General features: G+C 51.8%; 13 protein-coding genes across 13 annotated transcripts; 6 read left to right on the top strand and 7 right to left on the bottom strand.

Annotated features, from left to right (window-relative positions):
- Positions 1-24: 24 nt before the first annotated feature.
- HETIRDRAFT_56470 (uncharacterized protein) lies at positions 25-902 on the top strand (the record flags this gene model as incomplete). The annotated part of the gene is made up of 5 exons (XM_009554204.1): positions 25-97; positions 158-290; positions 341-380; positions 437-781; positions 843-902. Coding segments are annotated over 5 exons (651 nt in total), but the record flags the coding sequence as incomplete, so codon positions are not given.
- Positions 903-1,179: 277 nt separating this feature from the next.
- On the bottom strand, positions 1,180-2,099 carry HETIRDRAFT_412430 (uncharacterized protein). The gene has a single exon (XM_009554346.1). It carries the CDS (start codon positions 2,041-2,043, stop codon positions 1,456-1,458), a length of 588 nt encoding a protein of 195 aa, XP_009552641.1. The 5' UTR covers positions 2,044-2,099; the 3' UTR covers positions 1,180-1,455.
- A 4,436-nt stretch (positions 2,100-6,535) lies between these two features.
- On the bottom strand, positions 6,536-7,700 carry HETIRDRAFT_430671 (uncharacterized protein; the record flags this gene model as incomplete). Its single annotated transcript, XM_009554345.1, has 4 exons — positions 6,536-6,763; positions 6,924-7,127; positions 7,182-7,494; positions 7,576-7,700. 4 exons carry the CDS (start codon positions 7,698-7,700, stop codon positions 6,536-6,538), a joined length of 870 nt encoding a protein of 289 aa, XP_009552640.1.
- A 1,751-nt stretch (positions 7,701-9,451) lies between these two features.
- On the bottom strand, positions 9,452-10,436 carry HETIRDRAFT_120354 (glycoside hydrolase family 15 protein; the record flags this gene model as incomplete). Its single annotated transcript, XM_009554344.1, has 4 exons — positions 9,452-9,606; positions 9,671-9,766; positions 9,823-10,227; positions 10,388-10,436. The coding sequence occupies 4 exons, from the start codon at positions 10,434-10,436 to the stop codon at positions 9,452-9,454; spliced, it is 705 nt and encodes a 234-aa protein (XP_009552639.1).
- A 1,329-nt stretch (positions 10,437-11,765) lies between these two features.
- On the top strand, positions 11,766-13,148 carry HETIRDRAFT_442461 (uncharacterized protein). Its single transcript, XM_009554343.1, has 7 exons — positions 11,766-11,779; positions 11,873-11,890; positions 12,027-12,211; positions 12,402-12,457; positions 12,523-12,530; positions 12,610-12,625; positions 12,679-13,148. Coding segments are annotated over exons 2-7 (348 nt in total). The 5' UTR covers positions 11,766-11,779; positions 11,873-11,888; the 3' UTR covers positions 12,760-13,148.
- HETIRDRAFT_422931 (uncharacterized protein) lies at positions 13,081-13,311 on the top strand (the record flags this gene model as incomplete). The annotated part of the gene is made up of 1 exon (XM_009554342.1): positions 13,081-13,311. The coding sequence occupies one exon, from the start codon at positions 13,081-13,083 to the stop codon at positions 13,309-13,311; it is 231 nt and encodes a 76-aa protein (XP_009552637.1).
- Positions 13,312-14,711: 1,400 nt separating this feature from the next.
- HETIRDRAFT_330594 (uncharacterized protein) lies at positions 14,712-15,271 on the top strand (the record flags this gene model as incomplete). Its single annotated transcript, XM_009554341.1, has 2 exons — positions 14,712-14,789; positions 14,897-15,271. Coding segments are annotated over 2 exons (453 nt in total), but the record flags the coding sequence as incomplete, so codon positions are not given.
- Positions 15,272-15,649: 378 nt separating this feature from the next.
- On the bottom strand, positions 15,650-17,450 carry HETIRDRAFT_422930 (uncharacterized protein; the record flags this gene model as incomplete). Its single annotated transcript, XM_009554340.1, has 3 exons — positions 15,650-17,167; positions 17,249-17,300; positions 17,362-17,450. 3 exons carry the CDS (start codon positions 17,448-17,450, stop codon positions 15,650-15,652), a joined length of 1,659 nt encoding a protein of 552 aa, XP_009552635.1.
- Positions 17,451-17,667: 217 nt separating this feature from the next.
- HETIRDRAFT_148944 (uncharacterized protein) lies at positions 17,668-18,156 on the top strand. Its single transcript, XM_009554339.1, has 2 exons — positions 17,668-17,910; positions 17,974-18,156. Coding segments are annotated over exons 1-2 (165 nt in total). The 5' UTR covers positions 17,668-17,908; the 3' UTR covers positions 18,137-18,156.
- A 34-nt stretch (positions 18,157-18,190) lies between these two features.
- HETIRDRAFT_455862 (uncharacterized protein) lies at positions 18,191-18,926 on the top strand (the record flags this gene model as incomplete). The annotated part of the gene is made up of 3 exons (XM_009554338.1): positions 18,191-18,253; positions 18,302-18,859; positions 18,915-18,926. 3 exons carry the CDS (start codon positions 18,191-18,193, stop codon positions 18,924-18,926), a joined length of 633 nt encoding a protein of 210 aa, XP_009552633.1.
- Positions 18,927-19,530: 604 nt separating this feature from the next.
- On the bottom strand, positions 19,531-20,466 carry HETIRDRAFT_446881 (uncharacterized protein). Its single transcript, XM_009554337.1, has 4 exons — positions 20,328-20,466; positions 19,900-20,269; positions 19,790-19,833; positions 19,531-19,724 (listed from the first exon to the last, which is right to left on the bottom strand). The coding sequence occupies exons 1-4, from the start codon at positions 20,421-20,423 to the stop codon at positions 19,683-19,685; spliced, it is 552 nt and encodes a 183-aa protein (XP_009552632.1). The 5' UTR covers positions 20,424-20,466; the 3' UTR covers positions 19,531-19,682.
- Positions 20,467-20,647: 181 nt separating this feature from the next.
- Positions 20,648-22,827, bottom strand: HETIRDRAFT_437029 (uncharacterized protein). The gene is made up of 8 exons (XM_009554336.1): positions 22,595-22,827; positions 22,452-22,512; positions 22,080-22,392; positions 21,870-22,002; positions 21,599-21,808; positions 21,437-21,542; positions 21,360-21,373; positions 20,648-21,309 (listed from the first exon to the last, which is right to left on the bottom strand). The coding sequence occupies exons 1-8, from the start codon at positions 22,700-22,702 to the stop codon at positions 21,268-21,270; spliced, it is 987 nt and encodes a 328-aa protein (XP_009552631.1). The 5' UTR covers positions 22,703-22,827; the 3' UTR covers positions 20,648-21,267.
- A 1,180-nt stretch (positions 22,828-24,007) lies between these two features.
- HETIRDRAFT_56295 (uncharacterized protein) lies at positions 24,008-24,211 on the bottom strand (the record flags this gene model as incomplete). Its single annotated transcript, XM_009554198.1, has 1 exon — positions 24,008-24,211. A coding segment is annotated over one exon (204 nt), but the record flags the coding sequence as incomplete, so codon positions are not given.
- Positions 24,212-24,359: the final 148 nt, after the last annotated feature.

The raw sequence follows: 24,359 nt of genomic DNA, 5'->3' as shown, positions 1-24,359 counted from the left end.
CTGATTATGATTTGACGATTCCAGATTCACGCACTCGTCGCTCAAGGGTCCACAATTCTTGCTGAGCATCAGGCTGGCAAGCGTGACTTCTCGCAAGGTTCGAATTTGACATCTTGATTCCCTTCAATTCTGTTGAAGGATGTGGCCTTTTCTGTAGCAACGCAAACGATACTTTCGAAGATCCCTCCGAACAATAGCAAGCTCACTTATGTTTGGGAACAGTACCTCTTCCATTACATCTCAGATGGAGGTTTCGTATACCTCGTAATGGCAGACGATTCTGCTGGGAGGTTAGTTTTCCTCCTCGAGCAATTCGCCGGTCTCACAGGGGAATATGCAGACGAATGCCATTCACGTTTCTCGGCGACTTACAACGCAAGGTACGCTACACATGCCACCGCGTTCCATTGTGACTATCAACGCGGACCTGTTCCAGTTTGCCTCCAGTCCGTCGTCGTCTAGCCTCGATTCGGACTCCGTACATCTCTCTCTTCAATCATCTTTCGGCCCAACAATCTCGCAGCTCATGTATACATACAACACCAATCCGCCGACGGACGAGCTCGCACGTGCCCAATCCGAGCTGGCTCAAGTTAAAGATATCATGGTGCAGAATGTAGAACAGATACTGAGCCGTGGGGAACGGATTGAGCTACTTGTTGACAAAACGGATACCATGGCAAGTCAGGCTACCGCGTTCAGGCGAGGAGCGAGGACCGTTCGGAGACAAATGTGGTGGAAGAACAAGCGGGTGGTCGCATTAGGGGTTCTAGTCGCATTGGTGCGCCTGACTCACCTCTTTGCGAATTGTGAAGCGGCACTCACACACGGTATCTATATAGGTCATTCTGTATCTCATCGTGGCACAGTTCTGCGGCGCAGGGCTTCACTGCTCCGCTTGACAGTATTCTTGTTGACGCCATCTATTATTACCCTCTCGCCGTTCTATTCCTGGTTTCGCCCCACTCTGCATGTGTCCTCAATCGATCAGGCATGTACCACATTCCGACCTCTCCAATGTTCTTCGCTTTGTTCCCACCGTTATGGGATCCCTCACTACCAGAACCACGTTCAATTCAATCTGATGTATACTGTAAGTATAGAAATTCTCAGCTGTCTTTGATTTGAGGGGACCGATTTACGATGGATGGAATCGCAATGCCGATGTAGACTAGCTCTGACTCGTTCACAACCCTAGATAATATGCATGCAAGTCATGAGGTTCGTACAAATGATAGGAGGGGTATGATATAGATTCAAGTATCGTACAGTGAATATGCCAAGATTTATTGTTAAACCGAGCACACATAGCGTCCTAAAGCACAAACGTTATGTTGAACCGTGATGATGGATGTCATGGAAAGTCAAATGAGTAAATAAACAACAAAACAACGAGCACAGCTCAAAGACGAACACGCGCATGATTGAATCATTACAATGCATCATACCTGAAAATCACGACTCCATCGGAGAGATCACTCTCCTAGATCTCAGACTACCACCGTCGATGGCTGGTTTACGGTCACTTGGTCTTCGTTCGAGAGATACCCTCCGCATCAAGCCCCCATCATACGCATTTGTCGATTCCTTCAGGGCTGGCGCGGCTTGCGCAGAAGCTGCAGCCTGACCTTCGGTATTGCGGGCTGCCTCCAGCTTCCGTCGTTGTTTCTCCGCTTCGAACGCCTCGGCGGCTTCGCTAGCGCGCGAGATGGCCTTCGGCCGATGCGGTAGAACTAGAGCAGGGGCCATAATCGAGCTCGAAGATGAGGCGGAGGAAGAGGAGTAGACCGTTCGAGGCAGTGTCGAGGCAGACACGGGCTGAGGCTCGACGTAGATACTCCCATTGCGACTGCGAGTCTGCGTTTGGTTGACGTAAATCGGCGGCGTCGTGCGTTGGGCATGCGGAGGTCTCGAAGAGGCTAGCTGCTGAGGCTGAGGCGGTTGGGCGGGGGGCTGCTGAGACTGCGACTGAGACTGCGACTGCTCCCCAGCAGTATCGAGGGACTCGACCTTGGAAACGCCGGGCGTGGCAGGTAGTGGCATGTTCCTGATAGGATCCGTGAACAGCTCGTCGAGTTGTCTGCGCCTCCGTGCATTCCACTCCGCCTCGTCGCCCGAGTCGACCGGAAGGCTGTCGTCCAATGCATTCGATCTGGGTGCTCGCAGGCTCTCAACTCTTCCATCGCGAGCATTGGAGTACGAATGTTTTCGCGGGGTTCGTTCGCGCTGCTTCTCCGCACGCCTGTTCAAAAGGGAGGCGGGGGCAGGATGTGGGAGTGAGGCACTGCCTTCTGGGGGGTTGGCGTCGTAGAAACGGGAAATGAGACTCGTGGGAGGGGCGATGGCGAGGGGCTGGGTCGTGGAGCTTTGCACGTCATCCATCGGTTCATTAACCCGCTCCCGCTCCCCTGCAGAGTTCTTGCGCGATCCGCGAGAATAAGCTCTTTCGCAACCATCGTCTTCAGAGCTCCCCTTGAGTAATGGGCTGAACGTGCTAAGCGCCATGGGAAACGAAAGGCTAAGGGGAAGAGGTGAGAAATGTCCCAATTTCTGATCATCATCACCCTCGGGATCTGCGGCCTCAGTGGAAACGTCCATATCATGCACGCGGTCGGGATCACCCCCTTCGATAGCTAGATATGAAGATTGAGGAGCCACCGCACGACTACCATTGTCGTTATGGCGAGCGCGGGAGATGACCTTCACTTCCTCTCGCAGCCTACGAACTTCGTCCATGATCAAGTCATACTAGATGGAGATCAATTAGCCCTAGTTTATCGAGATAGGGGGGTACAACGTACCTTGCTATAAACGAAGAAGTACACAAGAAATAGACAATTATAAACTCTCAGCAGACTTGACGGACGGCAGGACAACTCACCGCGACCACTGAACATCGGCCCTGGCATGATGGTCTCGTAAAGACCGCTCCACCGCCGAAGCTGTTGCCTTCTCATCCTCCAGCTCTCTTCTGATGTCTTCGAGTTCCTTCCGCGCATTGTCAGATTGGGACGCCAATAGTTCTCGCAAGCCCTTGCACTCCTGCACGAGCTCATGTGATTCGAACTGGGCCTTCTGGTGTTCCTTGTGCATGTCTTGATAACGCGTTAGAAGCAGGTACATCGCACGAACATCCCACCCCTTTGTAGAGAGCAAAGGTTCGTTGGAGATTAAGTGTCCTCCGCCGTGCGTCGAACTTGATATCGAAGTACTCACCTCGTCAAGATCCCGAACTCTCAACCATGCAGTGGTCTTCTGGATGGTCTCCTGATACTCAAGCCCCGCCGCGCCATTGCGTACTACGGCGATCATCTTATTCAACAAAAGGCCCTTCTCGGTGTCCTCAGGGCTACTGGCATCAGAAGTGCTGATATCGACGTGCATCCTTCTGATGGTGAGTGGGTCGTATGGACTTCTGCATAGCGGACATGCTAAACGTGAGAGGTTATTGATGCAGCTGAGGAGTGACAACAGAGGTTGAGCATGACGCTGCTAGAAAACGAACTGTATAACCCTTACCGGCCACAGAATACGTGTCCACATTCAATCACGCAAGGGGGTCGGGGAACGGGTCCCTGAATGTCCTCGGGCTTGTAAGGCTCTAGGCAGACATCGCAGGATGCCGACGGATGGAGGATGAGCATGATGGGGGAAGAGGTACAAGTGAATATGGTGTGGGTGTTGACCGGAGGAAGGCTCAGAACATGCCCGAGGGATGCTTTTTAAACACGATAGGGGCCGATCTGCTGGCAGGCCGCGATGCGCAAGGCGGCAAGCTAGCGACAGTATATAACTTAGGCGGCCTAGGGCAGCACGAGGACAAGGGAGCTTGTCTCCAGCGGACAACGCCATAGCCACGGTCACGGCACATCTTCCGATTCCGAAGATGCTCAGCTCAGCAGCCGAGAGCGTCCATCTCTTCGTGTCACGATCGTGGTATTCGCCGGTGGAGCGTCTAGAGAACGGATAGGAACGAGCGATAAGAGAGGCAAGACACGAGATATCTAGAAGTCCGGAATCTTCGCAGGAGTCTTCCGAAGATGAATCTCCTGTTCTCACATACAGTCCGCTCTTGTTGGGTGGCTGTTAAGCTGGACCGGCACTATAACGGAGGACGAGAACATCTGTCCACTACTTTGGCTCTTCGTGGGCCGTAGCTGCATTTCGGCCTCGTGCCGTCAACGTGTGCCTCTTCGTGCCGCAATACCTGGTGAAATCCTTGATGCAACATACCTGCAAGACAATCTGATGCCTTTTTCTGAGATCGCTACTGCCTGCTTGTAAAGACTGCTATGACGCGACTTCTAGACGATACATCTATCTTGCTCGATGTCGCCATCTTACAGCAAGATAGGCTGCGCCCATGTAAATCGCTTTGTTCAAGGCCATGCGAGGAGCGTAGATCTTGTGATTATGATAGAAGAGAACACTGATCGTTCCATTATGGACGTTCTGCAAAGACTGAGATATCCGAGGGGAAACAAGGGCGGTGGAGGCGTAGTCACGAAAGACCTTGAGAGACCTGTGAGTTCCGCCGGGACTTGCCGTAAGTGGGCCCGCCAGGACCTTTCCTCAAAACATACCAACTCCAAGCAGCCACCACACCCTAGGCTTTCACGCCAACCTTAAAGCATCGTTATTCTCCTTGGCGATGAATTCGATCATCGACTCGGCGGTCTGAGACGTGACACGGATCGTGATTATTTCCCTTTTGTTGCCATCTTACTCAATGCCACCCTGACTGTCAGCTAAAGGATTCATCGCCTGAAGAAGTACGTCTTCTTGTATGCTCCCAACACGTTATTGTGAACATACAGCACAATTGAGTCATGCATCCACCATGTACGTTCTGTGACGCAGTACATCCAAGCAATTAGTTATTCTGTCGGCGCAGCGTATCACGAGTACCTCAACTGCTATACCCCACTATGCACGTCGTCAGAAGCCAAAGATTCTGGATCTCTTCTGCACTGCCCACTACACCAGCGCTTTGATTTTAAACAATTCTGGCTAACCCATGTGACGCCTGCGAAGCTGATTATTGTTGGATCGAATCTAACAATTCAACACCTTGATGTTCTCTGCCGAAGGAAGCTGTTCCTCCTGTGCGCCATGGGAGCTGTCTGGCGCTCAAGGCTATCGTGCCTTATTTCTCTCTCCTCTATCATCATGGTTCTCACGATATTTTTTTTCGATGCCATATTTCTTAGGGTCTGGAAGTGGCACCCCAGAAGGCAAAACTCAGGTACCACACCTACTGTTCTCGAAATTTGGCACACTTGCCGAGCGGGTGCACAACCCTGTCTCGTGCTTCTGGCTGCCCACACAGTCGTAAGCACAATGAAAGACAAACCTTACCCTTATTCCGCGTCATCTCAAAATAGCTCTCGCGGACAAAGGCGGCGATCCTGCAATCTTCTCTGTGGGCGCAAGCTTCTCCCCTTTACTTCCATCTCTTGACGCCGAAATGAACCTCTTCGAAATGCCCTGAATAACGCCAATGGATGACACAATTCGAATCTCTTCTCTTGACGAAATATCTGGAGGTTCACGTCATTTTGCCCTTCGATCAGCGGGGATATCGACCTTGCTGAGATAGCTAAATTTATGCATTCCAGTTTCTCTCGACCTCCAAATCAACAGCTGTTCCCCATTCTTTCGAGCGCATGACAGTCTTACAGGAAGGAGACCTTTCGACTCTTTCGCTGCTCGCCGAAGGGCTACGCCGAGCCGGACAGGCCCAGCGACATACCAGAGTGTGCATTGGTTGCCTGCCACAAGCCTCGTGGAGCATAGATTGTTCATTTCGACAAGAATATCCATCTCGCCATCTCCTAAAATTTTTATGAGCGATGATACCGTGCCGATGCGGAGGCGATGGATTGGAAGATATGAAAACCGACTGACGCTCTCCCTTTTTGAGTGCACCTCCTGTTCGCTTCGCAGTGAGCTTCGCGATTCAACCTGACACTCTTCAAGGAGGTTTGGCTCTGATGTGACACTGCCCATTGCCCTGCGACAGATCATCGAGAATCTACCTGACCGCTGGTAGTATCTGGGAGACAATCACGGCACACATCAAGTCATCTTCGCTGCCAGCGCTCTTTCGTTGCCTTTCATTGGTCGGTGTTGATTGGCTGAGCAGTCGAGCTGCTGAAGGGGCTTGCGACTCACCGGGAGATGACGGAGACTATACAATATATTTGGATAGACTACGCCTCTGAGATGAGAAGCCGGCATCTCATCACCACAGCGGACGCGCATCTCATCCCGAAGGAACAATGCGATACTGAGGCTCGCCACCATTTCACAGAACCGGGTCGGAGGAGAAATCCTAGATAATCGCATGCGTCACAACATAAATTCTACCTTCGATGAGCACAATTACAGGCGTGTACAGGATTGGTGATATATAAATATGCATCGTAAACTAAGGTCAAGGGAGGTGGCGCTGGCTGCGCACTACGTTTCCAAACACATCTCGTACCCTGCGGGACTGTGAATGGCGCTGTCTGCCGAGTCTTATATTCAGGGTTCAGTGAAACAGGTGTCCAGGGTAGGCCAAGCGATCGAAGTCGACGTGCGCGGATTCGCCCAGCATCAAGCTCTCAACAGCTGCGCCCATGTGCGCCACATCGGTGGAGCCACGCGCAGTCGTATCCCAGAAGGGCGGAAAGTATATCGAGAACTCGGAAGTGACGGGCGACGGCTTTGGAGACTCCGTCTCCTCTTCATGCGAGGATGAACCTTCTGAAGGCTCAGTCTGTTCAAAATATCACGGCACAGTGAGCAAAGCATGTCAGGAGCTGGATGTCACTCGGCCGCCGACTCACACTACTGCACAGTAAATCATGTCAACGCTGCTCGATAGTATGGAAGCCGTCGACCTACTTGAGAAACAGCCTGGTTCGTTCTCCTCGCACATTGCTCGTGCGGTCGGCTTCTTCAAACGCTCTCATGATTTCTTCAATTTCCAAGCGGGCACATTCCTCCGTGGACGCCAACGTATCGCGCAACTCGCGACATCGCTTGGTGAGGTCTTTCACCTCGAGGATGGCGATGTTGTGCTCCCTAAAGTACTTCAAGAAGAGGCTGTGGAGCTTGTATAGGGCTCTGAGATCTTGATGCTGTTGCGGAAAGTCAACGTCGATGGATGGTCAAAGAGAAAAATGAACATGAACCTCTCCTGGGCTGTTCCGCGTAAGCCAGTCCCCGGCCCTCTGTAGACAGTCCAAGTACTCTTCGACGTCGACGCGATCCGGGCCACTGTCGGTGGCGATTGCGATCAGTTTATCTTTCAACCACTCTTTCTCCGCCGCGTCATCTGACTCTCTATCTGGGAGCCGCCTCTTCATGCTCCTAGCAGCCGAGCGTTCTCTAGGCGCCTGTGGATCGGATGGCGGGTCGATGATGACATAAAGCCTCCTGACCGAATGGCGGTCGAACGGGCTTCTGCATATGGGGCAAATGAGGCTCTCGAGCGCATCGATGCAGCTACGTCGGAGATACCAAGCGGTCAGCTCGATCTGTCGCGGAGAATAGCTGTTTGGGAGCGTCCCCCGGTGCCCCACTCACGGTGTGCAAAACACGTGTCCACAGTCGAGTGAGGACGGGCGTCGGATCTCGTCGGTTGAGGAGGAGTTGAGTCGGTATGTTTCAAAGCAGACGTCGCAGGATGAGGCGGAGGAGAGGGAGAGCATCGGAGGGACGAGGTGCGACGACCGAAAGACGGTGGGTGCTTGTGTCGAGGGAAGCGATCAAGCGAGGAGGGTGAGCACACCGTGATGGCGAGGCGCTTTATATTACGATCGTCCTGCAGGCAAGCGCGCAGTGCAAGCGCATGAGGTGCAGCAACGCGGACAAGTGCAGTATCGGCCGTGTCCCAGGTCAGGTAAGCGTTCGAAACGATGAGGCAACGTTTTGGGTCGCACCCGGGCTATTGAAGGCAGCGGCTGACCGCGATATGCGCACACAGAGGCCCCTGTTACTGCGAAGGATTTGGAAGGAAGTCTGGAGTGAGAAAAGATCTGTATAAGAATTGGGAGCAACCCGGTACGAATCTGTGAACGTCACACGCGAGTTTGACGCAGCCCGACCGAGCCCTCAAGAAAGACATAGATGATTCTGCAACGGGAGGTGCATATATATCTTTCATTGTTTGCACGTCATCCTATTTGGATGTCCATCCCCAACGGATGTTACAAAGGCGAAAGGGACGCCTACCACTTATAGCTACTATCCCAGAGCGAGCGGTGAAAATGTGACAGTATGATTCACAGTTTGAATGGTGACGGTTCATGTCGCTCAATTCTCGAATCTAGATTCTAAAAAAAAGTGGCGTCTGCTAGTCAGTGCCCAATGAATGAACAAGATAGCGCCTGCGTACTTTGAAAGAAGAAAATAATTTGTGAGTGCTCGTTTGTTCCGATATATCCGAGTTACTTGGCTAGCAAGATCTCAGAGCATGATCATAGCAGGCTGTTTGGATGATTGCATGGAGTTACAAGTAACTGTCTTAGAATCATGGTCTCAAATTTTTATGGAGCATGTACAGGGAGGGCTATTACCCCACACCAAAGACCCAAGCAAGGTGATTGACGATGAACATGGCACTTCCCGAGTCTTTCAGCCTCTCCAGCTGAATACCAACGTGGATGTGAACGTGTTACACGACGTACCTCAACTTGACCTGCTCACTATCCTCGATGGCCTCCCAAAGCCGTGCACAGAAAAGGTTCTTGGAATAACAAGGTGATGACAGACATCCCCGTATACGAACACAGGCTCTGTAAGACGAGATGATGCAGCGCTCCCGGCTGCGCCAAATGCACTGTCAAGTGAGCCGACAACACGAATTTGCACGCGCATGCCGATAGCTAGCAGTGGCAGAGATGTGGGTGTATGAGATTGCTGGCCACACAGTTCACCTCTCGGTTCGCATTGGTGTGGGTGATGGTGAGCTGAGGATGAAGGAAACGGTGATGGGTGGTGGAGGGTTCGGGCGGAGCGACCGGAGTTCGGGCGGGAGTGGCCGAGGGCTCCAGTGCAGTGCCATAATTGTTTTGTTATTTTCCGCCTTGAACGCGTGGATCAGCTCCCTCCTCGAGCAGAAGCTTAACGATGTCCGCAAAACCCCTAGCTGCCGCCACCTGAAGTGCAGTGCCGTGTCTCCCGCCTGCAACATTTGGATCCGCTCCCTTCTCAAGCAGGAGCTTGACGATTGCCTCGAAACCCAGCCGTCGCTGCCTGTAGTACATTTCCCAAGAGTCCACCTCGAGCATGTGGGTCCGCTCCCCTCGCTAGTAAGAGCTTCGCGATTCCATGACCTTCAACGCATGCAGCCTGTGATGGATTGTGGTATAGTCATACTGCGTAATACAAAAAGGAGAACATTTTCATGCAATCATAGCTTTTCTTGATCATGAATAGCATCTTGCCGCGTCGGGCGCATCTAACGCCGGCCACGCCAGCTGTCTTTCACGATGCACGTGTCGCCGGAAGGTGTGGTGATCCGCTTGTTGGGATCCTTCTCCCAGGTCGTGGCACCTTTGTACTTGCGGATGTACTTGTATTGAATCGGCGTGTTGGCCGGGAGATTGATGGTGACTGAAGAGCGAGGACAATTATATCAATAACTGGCATGAGATAGCAGACTTGAAAAAAGACGTACTGCTCCAGGTGGGGTATTTTGCCGCTGATAGAAGGAGGGCGTTCTTCGGAGACCAGTTTTTCAGAGCACCGACGGAGCCGGTGATATAGATGTTCTCTGTGAAAGAGTCGATTTAAATTGGAGCAGAAAACATCGGCGACGATGAGACGCACCTCCCCAAACTGTGGTTGCATGAACGTCGAACGTCACGGCAACGGTGCCAGAGCTGGCTCCAGAGCTGGTCGAGGAAGATGACGGGACAACCAAATCTGTGGCGCCCCAGTGGATAGCGATCACGCCACCCCTCGCATCGGATGCGGCGAAGGCGCTTGCGAAGCTCCTGGGCAGATCCACCATGTTGTCTGGAGAGCCAGACCTTCTACCGCTTGGCGAAGTGTTCTTTGCAAGCTCTGCGACGAAGGCGTCGGTGAAGGTCTTGATGGCGGCAGTAAGTGTGGTGCAATTAGAGGTAGACGATGCGTGGCTGCCGGCCGTAATGGCGGAGGAGAACTGCTGAAAGAAGTTGATGCTCCCAGGTGCCGAGCGATCTCCGGGTGCCTGCAGATCGGATGGCGGGTCTATGGGGACATAGAGCCTCCTAACCGAGCGGCGGTCGAACGGGCTTCTGCATGTGGGGCAAATGAGGCTCTCGAGCGCATCGATGCAGCTGTGTCGGAGATGCCAAGCGGTCAGCTCGATCTGTCGTTGTTTGGGAGCGTCCCCCGGTGAACCACTCACGGTGTGCAAAACACGTGTCCACAGTCGAGTGAGGACGGGTGTCGGACATCATCGGTGGAGGAAGCGTTGGGTTGGTATGTTTCAAAGCAGATATCGCAGGATGAGGAAGAGGAGAGGGATAGCATCGAGGGAATGAGGTGCGACGACCGAAAGACGGTGGGTGCTTGTGTCGAGGGATGTGATCAGGTGAGGAGGGTGAGCACACCGTAATGGCGAGGCGCTTTATATCACCAGGCGAGCGCGCAGTGCAAGCGCAGGAGGTGCAGTAACGCGGACAAGGGTGATATCGACCATGTCCCAGGTCAAGCAAGCGATCGAAACGATGAGGCAACGTTCTTGGCCGCGCCCGTGCTATTCAAGGCAGCAGCTGCCCACGATATGTGCACACAGAGGTCCCTGTTGCTGTGAACGATCTAGAAGGAAGTCTAGAATGAGAAGAGGTCTGTGAAGGTCACACGCAAGTTCGATGTAGTCCTTCAAAAGGATTGTGAGTGATTCTGCAACGGGGAGGTGCATATACATCTTTCGTTGTTTGCACGTCATCCGATTTGGATGTCTATCCCCAACGGATGTCACAAAGGCGAAAGGCCCGCCTACCATTCAGACCAACTGATCCTGGTCCTGATATCTGCATTTTCATATGGTCAGTGCCTAATGAATAGCGCCTGCGTACTTTGAAGGAAAAAATATTATATGTGAAAGTGCTCGTGTATTTTGCACGTTACCTTGCTCGCAAGATCTTTCCGAGCATAATCGTAGCAAATTGTTTGTTTGATTGCACGGAGATACAGACAACCGTCTAAGTATCATGGTCTCATATGTGTACGGGGTATGCACAGGGAGGGCCATCGCCCCAGACCAAAGACCCTTGCAAGGTCGATGCTAAGAAATTTGGTACTCCCCGTATCATTCAATCTCTCCAGTTGAATACCAATGTGGGTGTGAACGTATCATACGACGTACCTCGACTTGACTTCGATATCCTCCCAAATCCGTGCACAGCAAAGGTTCCTGGAATATTACGGTGATGACAGACATCCCCGTATGCAAACAGAGGCTCTGTAAGACGAGATGATGCAGCGCTCCCGGCTGCTCCAATTGCACTGTCAAGTGAGCTGACAACACGAATTTGCGCGCGTACACCGTTCGAGCCAACAGTGGCAGAGATATGGGTGTATGAGATCGCTGACCACACGGTCCACCTCCCATTTCGCATTTGTGTGGATGATGGTGAATGGACGATGAGAGAGACGGTGGTGGATGAGGAGGTTCGGGCGGAGCGACCGGAGTTCGGGCGGGAGTGGCCGAGCGGGGGCTGTGTTGTGCCGTGTGATGGGAGCCGCGCAACGTCAACGACCCACTGCCCGACCTCTCCTCTCGTCCCCTTACACGGTGAGCCTGGTGCTCTTCTCCTCCTTCCCCGTCTAATTCTCCCCTCTTCTCGCTTTCTTCGCCCCTTGTCATTTCTCTGTGAATTTCTGCCAGACCCCACGACAACATCATGTCAGTGTTCAACCCTGATTTCGCTGCGCAGCACGCACGCACTGACCCTCTCTACCCCACATTTACTTTCGCACGTCCCCGCCATCGTATTTCCTTCGTCCTCTCCGACTCGCGATGTTGTTGTCAAACGCTGAAGGTCCGAGCCTTATGACCCCTACCTCCCCCGCGGCGGCTCCTCTTCCAACCCTCCCGGCGGTGCTGGGAATGCGAAGACGGCCGCCATCCAGGCTCAAATCGACGACACTGTGAACATTATGAGGGACAACATCACCAAGGTTACAGAGCGACAGGAGAGGCTCGATTCGCTGCAGGACAAGACAGGTGTGTATCCCCCCTTCCATTGAATCATAGCATCGAGGCTGTGCAAGCATCGTCAGTTTGACTGTGGCAGCATGCTTGGACTATCGGGGGCCACTGTTCGATTAGGACCACCTATCTTTCCGTTCTCCTTGCCCCTTCTCTTGCAGTGCACAACGGCGCTTGCTGACCGCCTACATCCCGCTCTTGTCAGACAACCTTGCGGTCTCGGCCCAAGGCTTCCGTCGCAATGCCAACCGTGTCCGGAAGGTGAGCTCTTTTTGTGCTTCAGCCGCTAGGAGCTCATGAGTATAACCTTCTTTCCTATTCATTAGAATATGTGGTATGTGATTTATCCGGTATAACCCCCGTGGATTCTTCTCACATTAGCATTCTTCTTTTCCTCGCATGGTTAACAACAGGTGGAAAGACATGAAAGTAGTCACATTTCGCGAATAACCTATGTCTTTTCTGACCATCTGCCACCTCAGATGCGGCTCATCATTGGTGTAGCCATCGCTATCATCATCGTCATCATCGTCGTTTCCATCGTCAAGGCCACAAAGCACTGAAAGAGCGCCACTCCGCTCTTCCCTCCCCTTCCCCGCGCCCCTCCCCGACCATCCCGCGCGCTCTCCCTGTTCTTATTCCCGTAATACGTCTGCCCTATCCCCGGTGCATCCGTTGGATGTGATGTGTTGTGTTGTACCTATGCGCAAATACTCATAGTTCTTTTCTTTCTGGTCTTCGCCTTCCTGCCCATCCGTTGCTGCATCGCCTCTCGCCGGCCCGATCAACGCTTACAAATTGTTGCTGAGAGGAGGGCGGTGCAGCTGCTCGTTCGGGCAACAGTTGGTGTGGGCGTGGGCGTAGCGTTGGTTCGTTCGGCTTACATGGCTTCATTTTCTATGGACAGGTGTCTTGATTCTCTTTCTGTTCAAAAATGTTTTTTCTTGCTGTTCGTTGACTGCGAAAGACTCACGATGCGAATATACCCAGGATCGTCCGCCAAACGCGTCAGAGCTGCACCAGTGTTCGTGTGTGGCCAGCCCTATCGTTTGGAGAATGGAGTAGCGTTTGGAGAATGTTTGGAGCCACTACCAGCCGCTACCACATTCCGATGACGATGCTGACTTCGTTCTCCGAAGATCCTCCGAATATTCGACCAATATTCGACCTCGACGTTGAAAACCAAACATTCGAGTGCCGTCTAAAACCAGACTTATGCTACATGTACAGATGATCGATTGACCTGGTCTCATTGACTGCCATCTGAACGGCCCAAGCATGCTTCTGCGGCCTCCGTGCAACATTGAAGCTCGGCCGCCGTCCACACATCCGGAGCGATATAGGCTTGTTGAGTTCTTGTGAAGCGTGCGTATCGACGAGCGCAGCTGTCGCGCTATTTGTCGCGGCAGTGCGATGCCGGTGCGTGACTTTGTGGAAGCGTTGCAGAAGTCCTTCAAGCATTGGGTCGTGGACTGTTCTTGCGGGCAGCCGAGATATGTGGGTCCCTGACAGCTGCTGTTTTTACTGATAGCCACTGACTACAGGTCCCTGCTACCCGTTGCTTTGGCCTTCACTGTATGCCGTTCGAGCGGCACACTAGCATTCAATCGCAAAGGGGCGGGCTCGATGTGCATGCGTTCGGGCTCGTCGGTCACTGGGTAGGTTCGTCGATATAGAACCATTGCGATTTAAATCCGGTGGTGAATGATGACGGCATTTTTTTGGTAGGTATTCAGGTATCAGGACGATGAAAGAGACCGGAGCACGTAACTGGGCGCGCAACTGCTTTGTCGCGGTTTCCATCGATGGCTAGCAGGAGTAGAAGGCTAGGAAATACTCACATGGCCGTCCCGAGTTCCGTCTCAGAATCCAGAGAGTGTCTTGGACATCTGTTCAAGCCTTGTTACCAGGTGTGAAAGTGAGGCCTACAGTCCGATATGCGCACTCACCCGCTGATGTCGATTAACCAGGAGTGATCAGGCTCGCGCAACTTTCAGTCAAGGAGTACTTGACCTCGAGATCGCGTTTCGCTATTAGTGCGCAGGGCCCACGTTTGCTGATCTATCAAACAGGTCTCATCCATCTCCTGCGACTGGACGCGCTCGATATATGAGACGATGACTTGAAGACGCACCTTCCTCTTATCCGTTATGCGGCGGAGTATTGGACATTCCATACCCTTGAAGCGGGCCATGACAATTTGATATACAAGTTTACTATGGACCTGCTACAAGCCAAGAGCGTCCCCTTCACCAGGTGGGCCCAGATGCATGCCTTTGCCTGGATACCTGGCGCGAAACCAATATATCCATCTAACTCGATCCCCTCACCTCTCTACTTCGCCTCAGCCGCTGGTTCACAGCGAGAATCTCGTGCACTTTTGGAACATGGGTGCAAACCCAAATGCTCAAGCTCAAGCAGGGGGATTCACCACAAGATGGCATGTAGAGCAGGAAACGAAGATATCGCGACAATGTTGCTGGAGTAATGCGTGGATCTCAACATAAAATTTTATGGTTATGATGGCAGCGCAGTGCAGGCTGCAGCTTACGGAGGAGGCGAGAATTCCGTGAATTTGCTTTTGGAGAAGGGTGTGGACATCAACGAGGGTCCAACTCATGATGGATATTTTGAGGGTACCGCTATAGAGGGCATATGAGCACGCAAGGACACGAAGAAATTGTCAAGATACTGCTATAGTGGAGTATAGATGTTAATTACAGAATAAGCTATTCGGCCGGGGCTCTGCAGTCGGCTGCCGGCGGAGGTCACCAATCGATCGTAGAGCTGTTGCTCGAGAAGGGGGCAAGTTTACAACTCAACAACGGATACTATGACACTGTTCTTCAAGCAGCAGCCGAACACGGGCATGAGTCACTCGTTAGAATGATGCTGGACATGGGCTTTCACCCTGATGCAGAAGAAGGATATAACGAGATCTCGCTTCAGGCAGCAAGTGCCGAAGGTCATCAGTCTGTTGTCGAGCTGCTGTTGGAAAAAAGAGCAGATGCAAACAGGAGAAGTGGCTTCTTTGGCACGGCACTGCAGAATGTCTGCAGCGAGGTTGCTCCTTGAAAAGGGTGCATACCCGAATGCGCGAGGAGATATGGGACTGCGGTGGAGGTGGCGTTGCGAGAAGGTTACAACGACATGGTTCGGCCCCAGGTTCAGCATGGTGCAGATCCTACGATGAAAGGACATGAGAATAGCATCTATATATTTTTCCAATTGAATTTGGGAGGTCTTGGAGTGTTTAATCCAGCTCTGGTAAAATACATACGGCACCGAATGTTGTCAGACCCCTCTCCAGCCAAAAAGTCCAGGTTCTACTAGGATGACCTGTTGGTTGTAAATTAACTTACATCGACTGCATGCACTCGTATGAAAACAGTTATACACTAACGACAAACCATGTGTGACAATCCGGGACGGAAACCCCTGCTAAACCCTATCCTATTCACGATTCTTAGCACCCCACCTTGTGATCGTAACTGAGGAATCGCCCCTAGACACCTGTACGAAGTCAAAGTGCTTGCGGAGAGACGCGATCTCCAAACCCGGCGGTGTGCGATCCTGGACTTGGACTTCTATGCCCTGCACCGCGGGACGCCCATACTTCCGGAGGAACTCCACGAGGTCGAGGAAGCGTGTGAAGTCGTCGTCCAGCACGTTGGAGAGGTGTAGGCGGGAGAGGTGTGGGCAACGAATATCGGGGTCTGTCGGCGTGGGCTGCAGCGCCGCGACGATGTCGGTCAGTCTCCCGAACTCGACCGTGAGGATCGAGAGTTTCGGAAAGCAGTCCAACGCAGCTGCCCAAACCGAGGATGACAGCCCGACGAAATCGAAGTCCCGTGAGAACGTTATAGAAAGCCTGGTCACACCCCTGAGGCTTTGGGAGAAGGAGTGTGCGCCGATGATGCGGTGGAAAGAAGGCGTATCGAAGACGTGGTCAGTTCGAACGTAGTGCTCGACGAACCAGCTCACGTTAGCATCTGCGCAGACGGCGAAAACCTTGAGGGAGTGAATAGCAACGCTGCCGGCGATAGCCAGGACATCAGAATCGCGTATGTGGACGAGGGGTATATTGTGAGGGAAAACAAGTCCGCGTTCGTGATCGACATTGTGAAGGCGGGGATATGTGCATGTTACTACAACGGAGGCTGGAAGCCCCAGTAGAGACAGCAAGTAAAGAGCATCTTCTGGCTGGAAGTCATATATTCCTAAAGTTTGAAGATTGGGAAGGGTGATGATGCGATCTGTCACATTGCGCATCAATTGGATTTGGGAGAATTCAAGGCACTGGAGAGTGGGATTGGCCTCCAAGAACTCAAAGAGCTGTGAGGTCAAAAGATGTCCTGCGTCGGAAGGGGGTCCGAAGGAGAATTTGATGATGCCAGTGAAGCAATTACCTGGCCAGCAGGTGTAGTGCGACAGCTCGAGAGTACGCAACTTCGGGGTCACGTCTGCGAACAGCGGAGGCAGAGAAATCATGCCTTGTGGTTCGTCAGAAAAATATCCGGGAGCGTAGATAAGGATCTTCAGCGTCTCCAGGAGTGGAGCTGGAAATGAGAGCGCCTCGAGGATGGGATGGGCAAGTATCGAGGAATCGACGTCATATACCTGCTCGTCAATCTCGATATGTTGAAAACGAAGGCTGTGGCGGGCTGCTACGTCCGGAAGCCACGGAGGTATCGTACATCCATAGCTATATATCGTCAACGGCAGCGCCCCCGATCTTCGAAGAAATGCCTCCACGAGCCGTCCATCCCATGAGAGATTTATAAAAGTCCATAACGAGGGCGATGAAATGGCAACGGCTCGCCATAAACGACAGACGAGCATGGCTATGAACTGATCACGGAAATGTTTGGTTGCCAGGGAGGTAGACGAGTCGACAAGTCGTTCAATGATGTTTGAGAGGATCTCGATGGGCAATTCGTTGATATGTATCCTTGCTGCGAGTCGAGCATCCTAAACATATGATACCAAGTAGAGCGCATTATCAAGTAAATTTGAGGCTGCAAGTAAAAGAAGAGAAAAACGTTGTCTTACAAGATCAGGACTGCGCCTGTGTATCCCGGAAGATTTGCTAGGAGTCGCAACACTACAAACGAGACAAGTAAGTTAGCTGCTGCACGTTAGAAACAGCTAGCGAATGGACACACTGTGTTTGAGTTGGCTGCTGCCACGCTGTGTCATCTAGGCTCTCAATGTGGGCCTCGAGCTTTGGTGGACCGACTAGGCGGAACTTCATATGAACGACGATAGCAGTCTGTTGAGTATTCGAAGTCCAATTATTGCAAGCGAAAACAGGAAGTTGCGGTCGAGAGCCGCGCTGTTGAAGGAGTTGACTCTGGGAAAGAAGTTGATGAAAAGAGATGGCAAGTGAGGGGATGTCATCCAAGCCTATACTGCGGAGTCCGGGGTCTTTCCTGGTCTTTCTCACATTTTCACTTCTTCCTTGCAGCCTTGCCTTCACCATGACGCATTCGCGCAGTCTCATACACTCTTTTAATTTATTTTTATTTTTAAAATTAACGAATTTATATACCGCGTAACCGCTTCGGCCAGTGGCGGCGAGCCCTACAACCGCTTCCCAAATCGCCCCCTCTATACCCCCTACAACAGTCTCACACTCTCGCCTCGCAGCATTGGCCTCCGATAGCATATGTCGTTCTGGTCTTTCTGCCGTTGGAGAAAAAGGAGGACATTATGTGCGTTTGTTCCACTGACTACTGAAGTGGTTCTGAATGGCTTATGAGGGTGAATTGTGCCAGGTCTTTCGAGCCGTTTAAAGAAGCACCTTATCTACCTTTGAACCTAGTAAAATTAATGAGCTTCAGCGTGCTTATGATCGCTAGAACTCTCCACACCTCTGTCATGGGTGTAGGGCTGAGTAGGGACGCGTATGCTCGAGGCAGCTATAAGCCCTCCAGATGAGCTCTGCGCCTTCATCCGCCTCCCTTCCAGCTTTTTCACCCCTAAGACGACAGCATGAGCATCGCTATCTCGTGGCCATGGATCATCGTCGATCCCAAAGAGCAGGTTGACAAGGACGTGCGTATGGACGTATGAATTCAATGACCCCATCTGAAGGTCTTGCAGTGCATGCACATTTTTGAAAAAATGACGGATACTCAGGGCATGCATAACGGCTACGGCTTCATGCGCTTCGACGTCGCTCAAACGGCAGAACTATTGCATCGACTGGTCTACACCGTAGTCCCGTCCGACTCAGCCAAAATTCCCAAATCCCATCGCGTAGGCGCAAAGGTAGCGCGGCGCCTTATACATGCGGAACAAGATCGCCAGGTCCTCAAGGACGCGGTGAAATCCGAGTTCACGACCGTCTTCGTCGGGGGGCTCGATCCTAACGTGACCAGAGATGAGTTGAGGGCGAGCTTTAAACAATACGGCAGAATCACCTCCATCAACATCCCACGAGACCCCGAGAGCGGAAGCGGCAAAGGCTTTGGGTTTGTAAAATTCCTTGAGCACGCAGACGCTCTCGAGGCGGTCAAGGGAGCGAATGGAACAGTGTTGAAAGGTCAGTTGTTGAAGGTGTCTCCTTCGCAGAAGAAAGAGGACCGCCAGGCGTCCCTAGCAGTGGGATACACACAGGCTAGAGAGGATATCCGCAAGAAAGACACAAAGCAGGCGAAAGTGAGTGAACATCGTCTGTGCCCGACGGTCTATCGATCATTGTCCCTATAGGCAGCGTCTGGCTTAAGTCCCACAGCTACTAAGAAACAGGTTGAGAACGATTCGAGTCTCGTTCAAGGCGAGGTGTGCCTAGTCTTTTCTGCAGACTGACTTCCCTATTCATAAACCTTGTAGAAACAAGGAAGGTCGCATCGGAAGGGAAAGTCCAAACGTGTCTTTGATGATCATTCAGTGGTTTAGCGGTCACTCTGTAAGTATCAATCATCTATCTGAGGGCCTGGTTCGCTCAAACATCAAAAAAATTAAATATTAGATGGTCAATGAGCGCTACTCTTGTGTTGCGGATGGATCGAGAACATTGAAGCCCAGGATAAGACATGTTCGTTCGTTTTGGAATACTATGCGCCCATTTTCCCGAATCTCAATACCAGTATGGATCCACCGTGCCATAAAATATCACAGCGTTATTATGTCGGCGTAGTTGTCGCTTAGTTTGTACTGTAATTGTACCCGTCACTCAAAACTCCTAGTCATCCGCTCTCTGTAACCCGTCACTCATCATGGCGTGGTGTTGATTATTCAATTATCAAACAGACTCTAGCTAGGGTAGACGCCACGGTCATGTGGATAGAGATAGGAGGCCAAGGAAGCTAAAAAGAGCCGGGCCGCGCAAGGTATCTAGATGAATATATAATGGTGAGATCGATATGGTACTGTAGAGGTCCATGACAAGCCTGTACGAAGGGTATGAGTATGAGTCCTATGGCCAACGCAAGGGTGCTCTAACTTCCGAAATGATCTAAGTGTGAACGTGGGCTATGTTTCACAGCCTTGGTGTGCGCGCGCGCTCCGACGCATATTTAGCCTGATGAAAGGGTTGTCATGTCTGTGTCAGAGCGCAATCGCAGACTACGGGGACAACCGACTTGCCATCTCGTTCTCCTTTTTCTCATATCCACATTTCTCGTAAAATGCTACGTAGAACAATGTACCACCCGTCAGCCATGCCAATCACAGGATGATGTCAAAAGGCCGCTCACGGATATTCTTGTCGCTGCAATTCAAGATCGTCTTGTAGCACCCGTTGTTCTCGCTGATGTGCGTGAGCGCCTGGATGATCCGCAGCCCGAGCTTTTTGCCCTGCTGCGATGCGTCGACCGCGATATCCTCAATATGTCCGACCGTAGCCAGGCCACGGAGGAATTTGCGCTCGAGAAAGATAGAGCCGACGCCGACGATGCGGTCGGTCTCTTTCGACACGATGACGAGCGTATAGTACGTATACGGTATCGATCGGAGTGTGTTGAACTGCGCAACGTAGGAGGCTTCGCCTGGGTCCGTAACGGTGGTCAGGACGCTCAAAACTGCGAGGTGCCCGCGGTGGTAGTCCGATGCAGCCAGTGGGCGGATCTGCGTGGGCCCCATTAGTTGACTCTATCACGGTATGCGACAAGTCCGGCGAATATACATGAAGGTCTGCGGGAAGTTCATCTCTGACTTTCTGAGGGATGAGATGGGCAGAGAAGAGCAGGTCGAGCTGAGAGTCGGGCGTAAACGAGGGCATGTCAATTGGAACGGAAGGTGGGAGATGGGAAGACGAGAGATGGTGGTGGTTAAAGACAAGAGGACGTCGAAACAGGCTTTAGGGCTCGGAATTTGAGCGCGTCCGACTCGACATAGCCATGGCGGAACAGCACGTGCGCAGGCGGTGTGTCTAGTGACGAGACCCCGGTAAACTCCCAAGTGCTCTGGCGTGCAAAAAACATATTCTAATTTCTTGGACGGGTTCGCAGGTTACAATCCACATCTTTTCATTCGATGGCCCATTCTGCGTACTGTACAACGACGACGACGACTGACAGCAACGCCGACCATGGCTCCAAGACACGAAATCGCAGGCAGAAACAAACAAAAGAACGCGGCCCGTCTGTAGCTGGCAAGAGTCAAACGGCAGATGCGCGTCGACGGGTACAAATGTCCATGCTATGCACACAGGGCGCGCACGCTCAGGATCAACGGACACGGCAACTCAACGGAGGACAAATCAACAAGGGTGCGACACGGTTGGACCAGATCATGTCTGCAGGGGCAATGGTCGGAAATGTAGCGAGCAAGAAAGCGAGACGGGCAAGCCTAGCGGGATAGTGATTGGCGCGTGATGTGCAAGGTGAATGTAGGTAAAAGGCGATGAAGAGATGGCCGGCCCGTATTAGGTATGAGGCGCGAACAGTTGATCGCGCCGGCATGGTATGGTAGGCACAAAAGAGGCTGGGGCCACAGCTCCGGGTAGCAAGGGGGTGCGATCATACAATGGTGTATAGATGGTATTGAAATGATGGCAAGGGTGGCGGCGAGGACAATTGGACGATCGACTTGCGGGTACGAGGGAAGAGAGGAGATGGTGCAAGTTACAGGCCTTGGATTTGCACTATAAGGAATTGTTTCTCATCCTATGGAATAGATTAGCATCAGGATAGCTTCATCATCAACGTGAGCATACCGTAAATTGCTCATCTATGATACCAGCAATTTGATCAGTGAAATTCTAAAAAGCGGAAGGCTGAGAGTGGGCCGCACCATCCTTATCGTTGTGGAAGTTCTTCAGATATACCAGAAGCTTGTCTTTGTTCCTCCTCAAAATATTCTCAATCTGCGGAGGCTTCTTGGGATTTGCGACGAAGACCTATATATCCCACTAATCAGCTCAGGAGTTGTGACACAATCAGGCAGAGGTCAGACCTTGAAAACATGGAACGCCTCGAACTGGATGTTCTTGCTCTTATCTCTGAGCAAGTTCATCATCATCTTGAGATTAGCCTCGTTCGCGATGTAGCGCGTCATCACATTGAAGTTCGCTCTGTCGAGGAGGATCTCGCCGAGGAGTTTGAGTGATTGGCGCTTAGTAACGTAGTTTGTGGAGAGGATGAGGGTCGTGAAGGAGTTGAAGAACTGTATATGCAGTGACATATGTTGAGCACAGAGAGCATCAGATGTAGCATAAGGGACGGACCCGATCGTAGTTCTTGTCAAGGTATTCCGCAACCATGGGTTTGTGTCGCGTAAGTGTATCCTTCAGACTGGAGTACGCATCACATGATATCCCGAATGTCGTAGTCTCGATGTAATGCGGATACTTGTAGAACCTTCCCCGTCAAGTTATTTCAGCATCCCACACACCCAACGCAACATCTTTGAAGAACAACGATGATGATTAACGCACTGTTCTGAGTGAAGCAGGATCTTGCACAACTGCTCATGCTTCAACATCTCTCTCAAAATCATGCCCGTATTCAGCGCAACCTCCTCGTTCTCATACCCCTGCAGAGCAGCGAAAAGCACCTCACGCTTGGACGAAATATATTCGACCGTGGGCCAGCGCGTCCCGATCTGGCGCCGCAAGAGGTTGTTGAAGATCTGCACTGCGTCTTTGCGTGCCTCGAAATCGAACCGGCCGATGTGAAGTACGAGAAAGTAGAGCAGATCTGTGGAATAGGTCTCTTGAGCGAGTTGAGCGAGGAGCTCCGGGACGGGCTCTGTATACGGGATAATGCAGGTCAAGATAAGATTTGAGGCATTTAGAATCACTGCGCACCGCCATCGCCATAGAGCAACCCTTTAATCTGCTGCAAGTGCTTGCTGATCTCCTCGCTCGCCTGTATAGAGCCGTGTAAAGATAGAGTTGGATGAAATACCTCTATTGTCAGCTAAGTGCGCTGAGCATGGAGCTGCACATACTTTCTTCCGCGCATCACCTGGTGGCGACGATTCGAGTTTCAAAATGTTATCCCGGAGGCCCCGGACGAGGTCGGGCGGTGTCCGCTGCTTTGTCTTAAAGAAATTCATGGCAGCGATATCTGGAAGATCGGGAGGTCGTTTGGCGTCGTTATCTCGTTTGTCGTCGTTGTCGTCGTCAGCTCAGCACGTCTGTAGCCAACCGGTACTTCCGAATGATGCTGCGGGAATACGATGAATGATTTGTGGATTGTGAATCCAGAGGGAGGATGTGGCAGGGTTGAACTACAGTGAGGTAACGTCACCAGCGTTCTGTGGCTCCTGGTCGGCTTCGACTGGTTTGTCTTGAACCACCACGTTCTCAACTGGGACCCACTTCATCGCTCCTTTTTGGTCTCCTAAGGCGCTGAGCTCCCTGATTACAGTCATCATGGCCTGAATGCATCTGACTAGTGGCTTCTCGCCATCATCTCCCAAGGTTTCCCCATTTTTGTAGCCCTGGCTAAGCAGCTGGTCGCCTGACTGCTGGAGCGTGAACTCGGCTTACCAGACCAGAGGTCTGACACACTTTCGATATTTGAGTTCCCTCAACTAGGTACGTTCTATTCCGTATCCGTGCCATCATGATTGAGATCGCACACTCAGCCGCCAGAGTCTTCAATTGCGCAGCTGACTGGACGGTCCTGAACATCCGCCATATTCCAGGTTCTTCAGCGGCGATATGCACATATTGCGCGGGCGGGATCATCGGGATTGAATGCTATCCAGCTAATCCTTACGGGTTTAGAACTCGGACCAACATGCAAATGTCCCGGTGAATTCATCTCCTCGGGTTCTGCAAGTGCTTGCTCTGGACTCATGCCCTTATCCCTGACTCCCGGCGCTCAATATCCTATCCTCGTCTATGGTTAGCTGTGTTCCTTCCTGAATCGGCACTGTTGCTTGGAGGGGGACCATTTCGACATCTATCATTCATCTCCCCTCACCGTATTGACAAGGTCATGGGTCTGTCTCTGTCACATTGACATTGATGAATAGATTTGGGTGTCTCCCAGTAGCTCTATTGAAGTATCCCATTAATGACATTCCAATGTATGTGTGTTGAACAATGTTAGTGTAGATGTGACACATTTGTTGGTGCATTGATAAGGGAGGATACATTCTGTAGGTAGATATTTCTGTAGCATATGCTTGTTGTGCCAATCTGCCTTTGTAGTCATATGCCTCAAGGAAGACATGTGGGAAGTGTGATATCTCAGCCATCTGTATGTTTGATGTAAAGACAGGACATGTGCAACCAATGAACATCTCACACACAATGAGCCATGTTTTAGTGCATACTTTGGTTCATATTGGGAGTAAATCATTGACATTGCAGTAAAGATAAGATTAGATGGGTTTAATTTAAGGTTAGGGTTAGCACTGCAGACCGGCAAAAAATAAGGCCCACCCAGCCAGAGTGGCCGAGGTGGAACAAGCCAAATATTTAGAAAGTGCATGCACCAGAGGCACATACAAACCACAGGTACCCTCTGGGGACAGGGTCGCCGTGCTATGGAAGGTCCCCATGGCCCACAAGCCCAGGTACGTGAGGGAGCCTGTGCCTTCAAGGTAAGTATGAAGAAATCATCATGCATGATGGCCGGCTTATATACGGATGTGCCCGCGCACGGACCATGCTCATCTACAGTCGCCATACGGGTGTTATGATTCCCGCATGGCCCGTCAGAGGATCAATTGACCACTCGCTGACTCGTTGCGCTACACA

The sequence above is a fragment of the Heterobasidion irregulare genome (assembly GCF_000320585.1).
Source record: "Heterobasidion irregulare TC 32-1 unplaced genomic scaffold scaffold_13, whole genome shotgun sequence".
NCBI classification, from domain to species: Eukaryota; Fungi; Basidiomycota; class Agaricomycetes; order Russulales; family Bondarzewiaceae; genus Heterobasidion; species Heterobasidion irregulare.
Note: the sequence above shows the minus strand (reverse complement) of the source record. Positions and strands in the feature narration are given on the sequence as shown.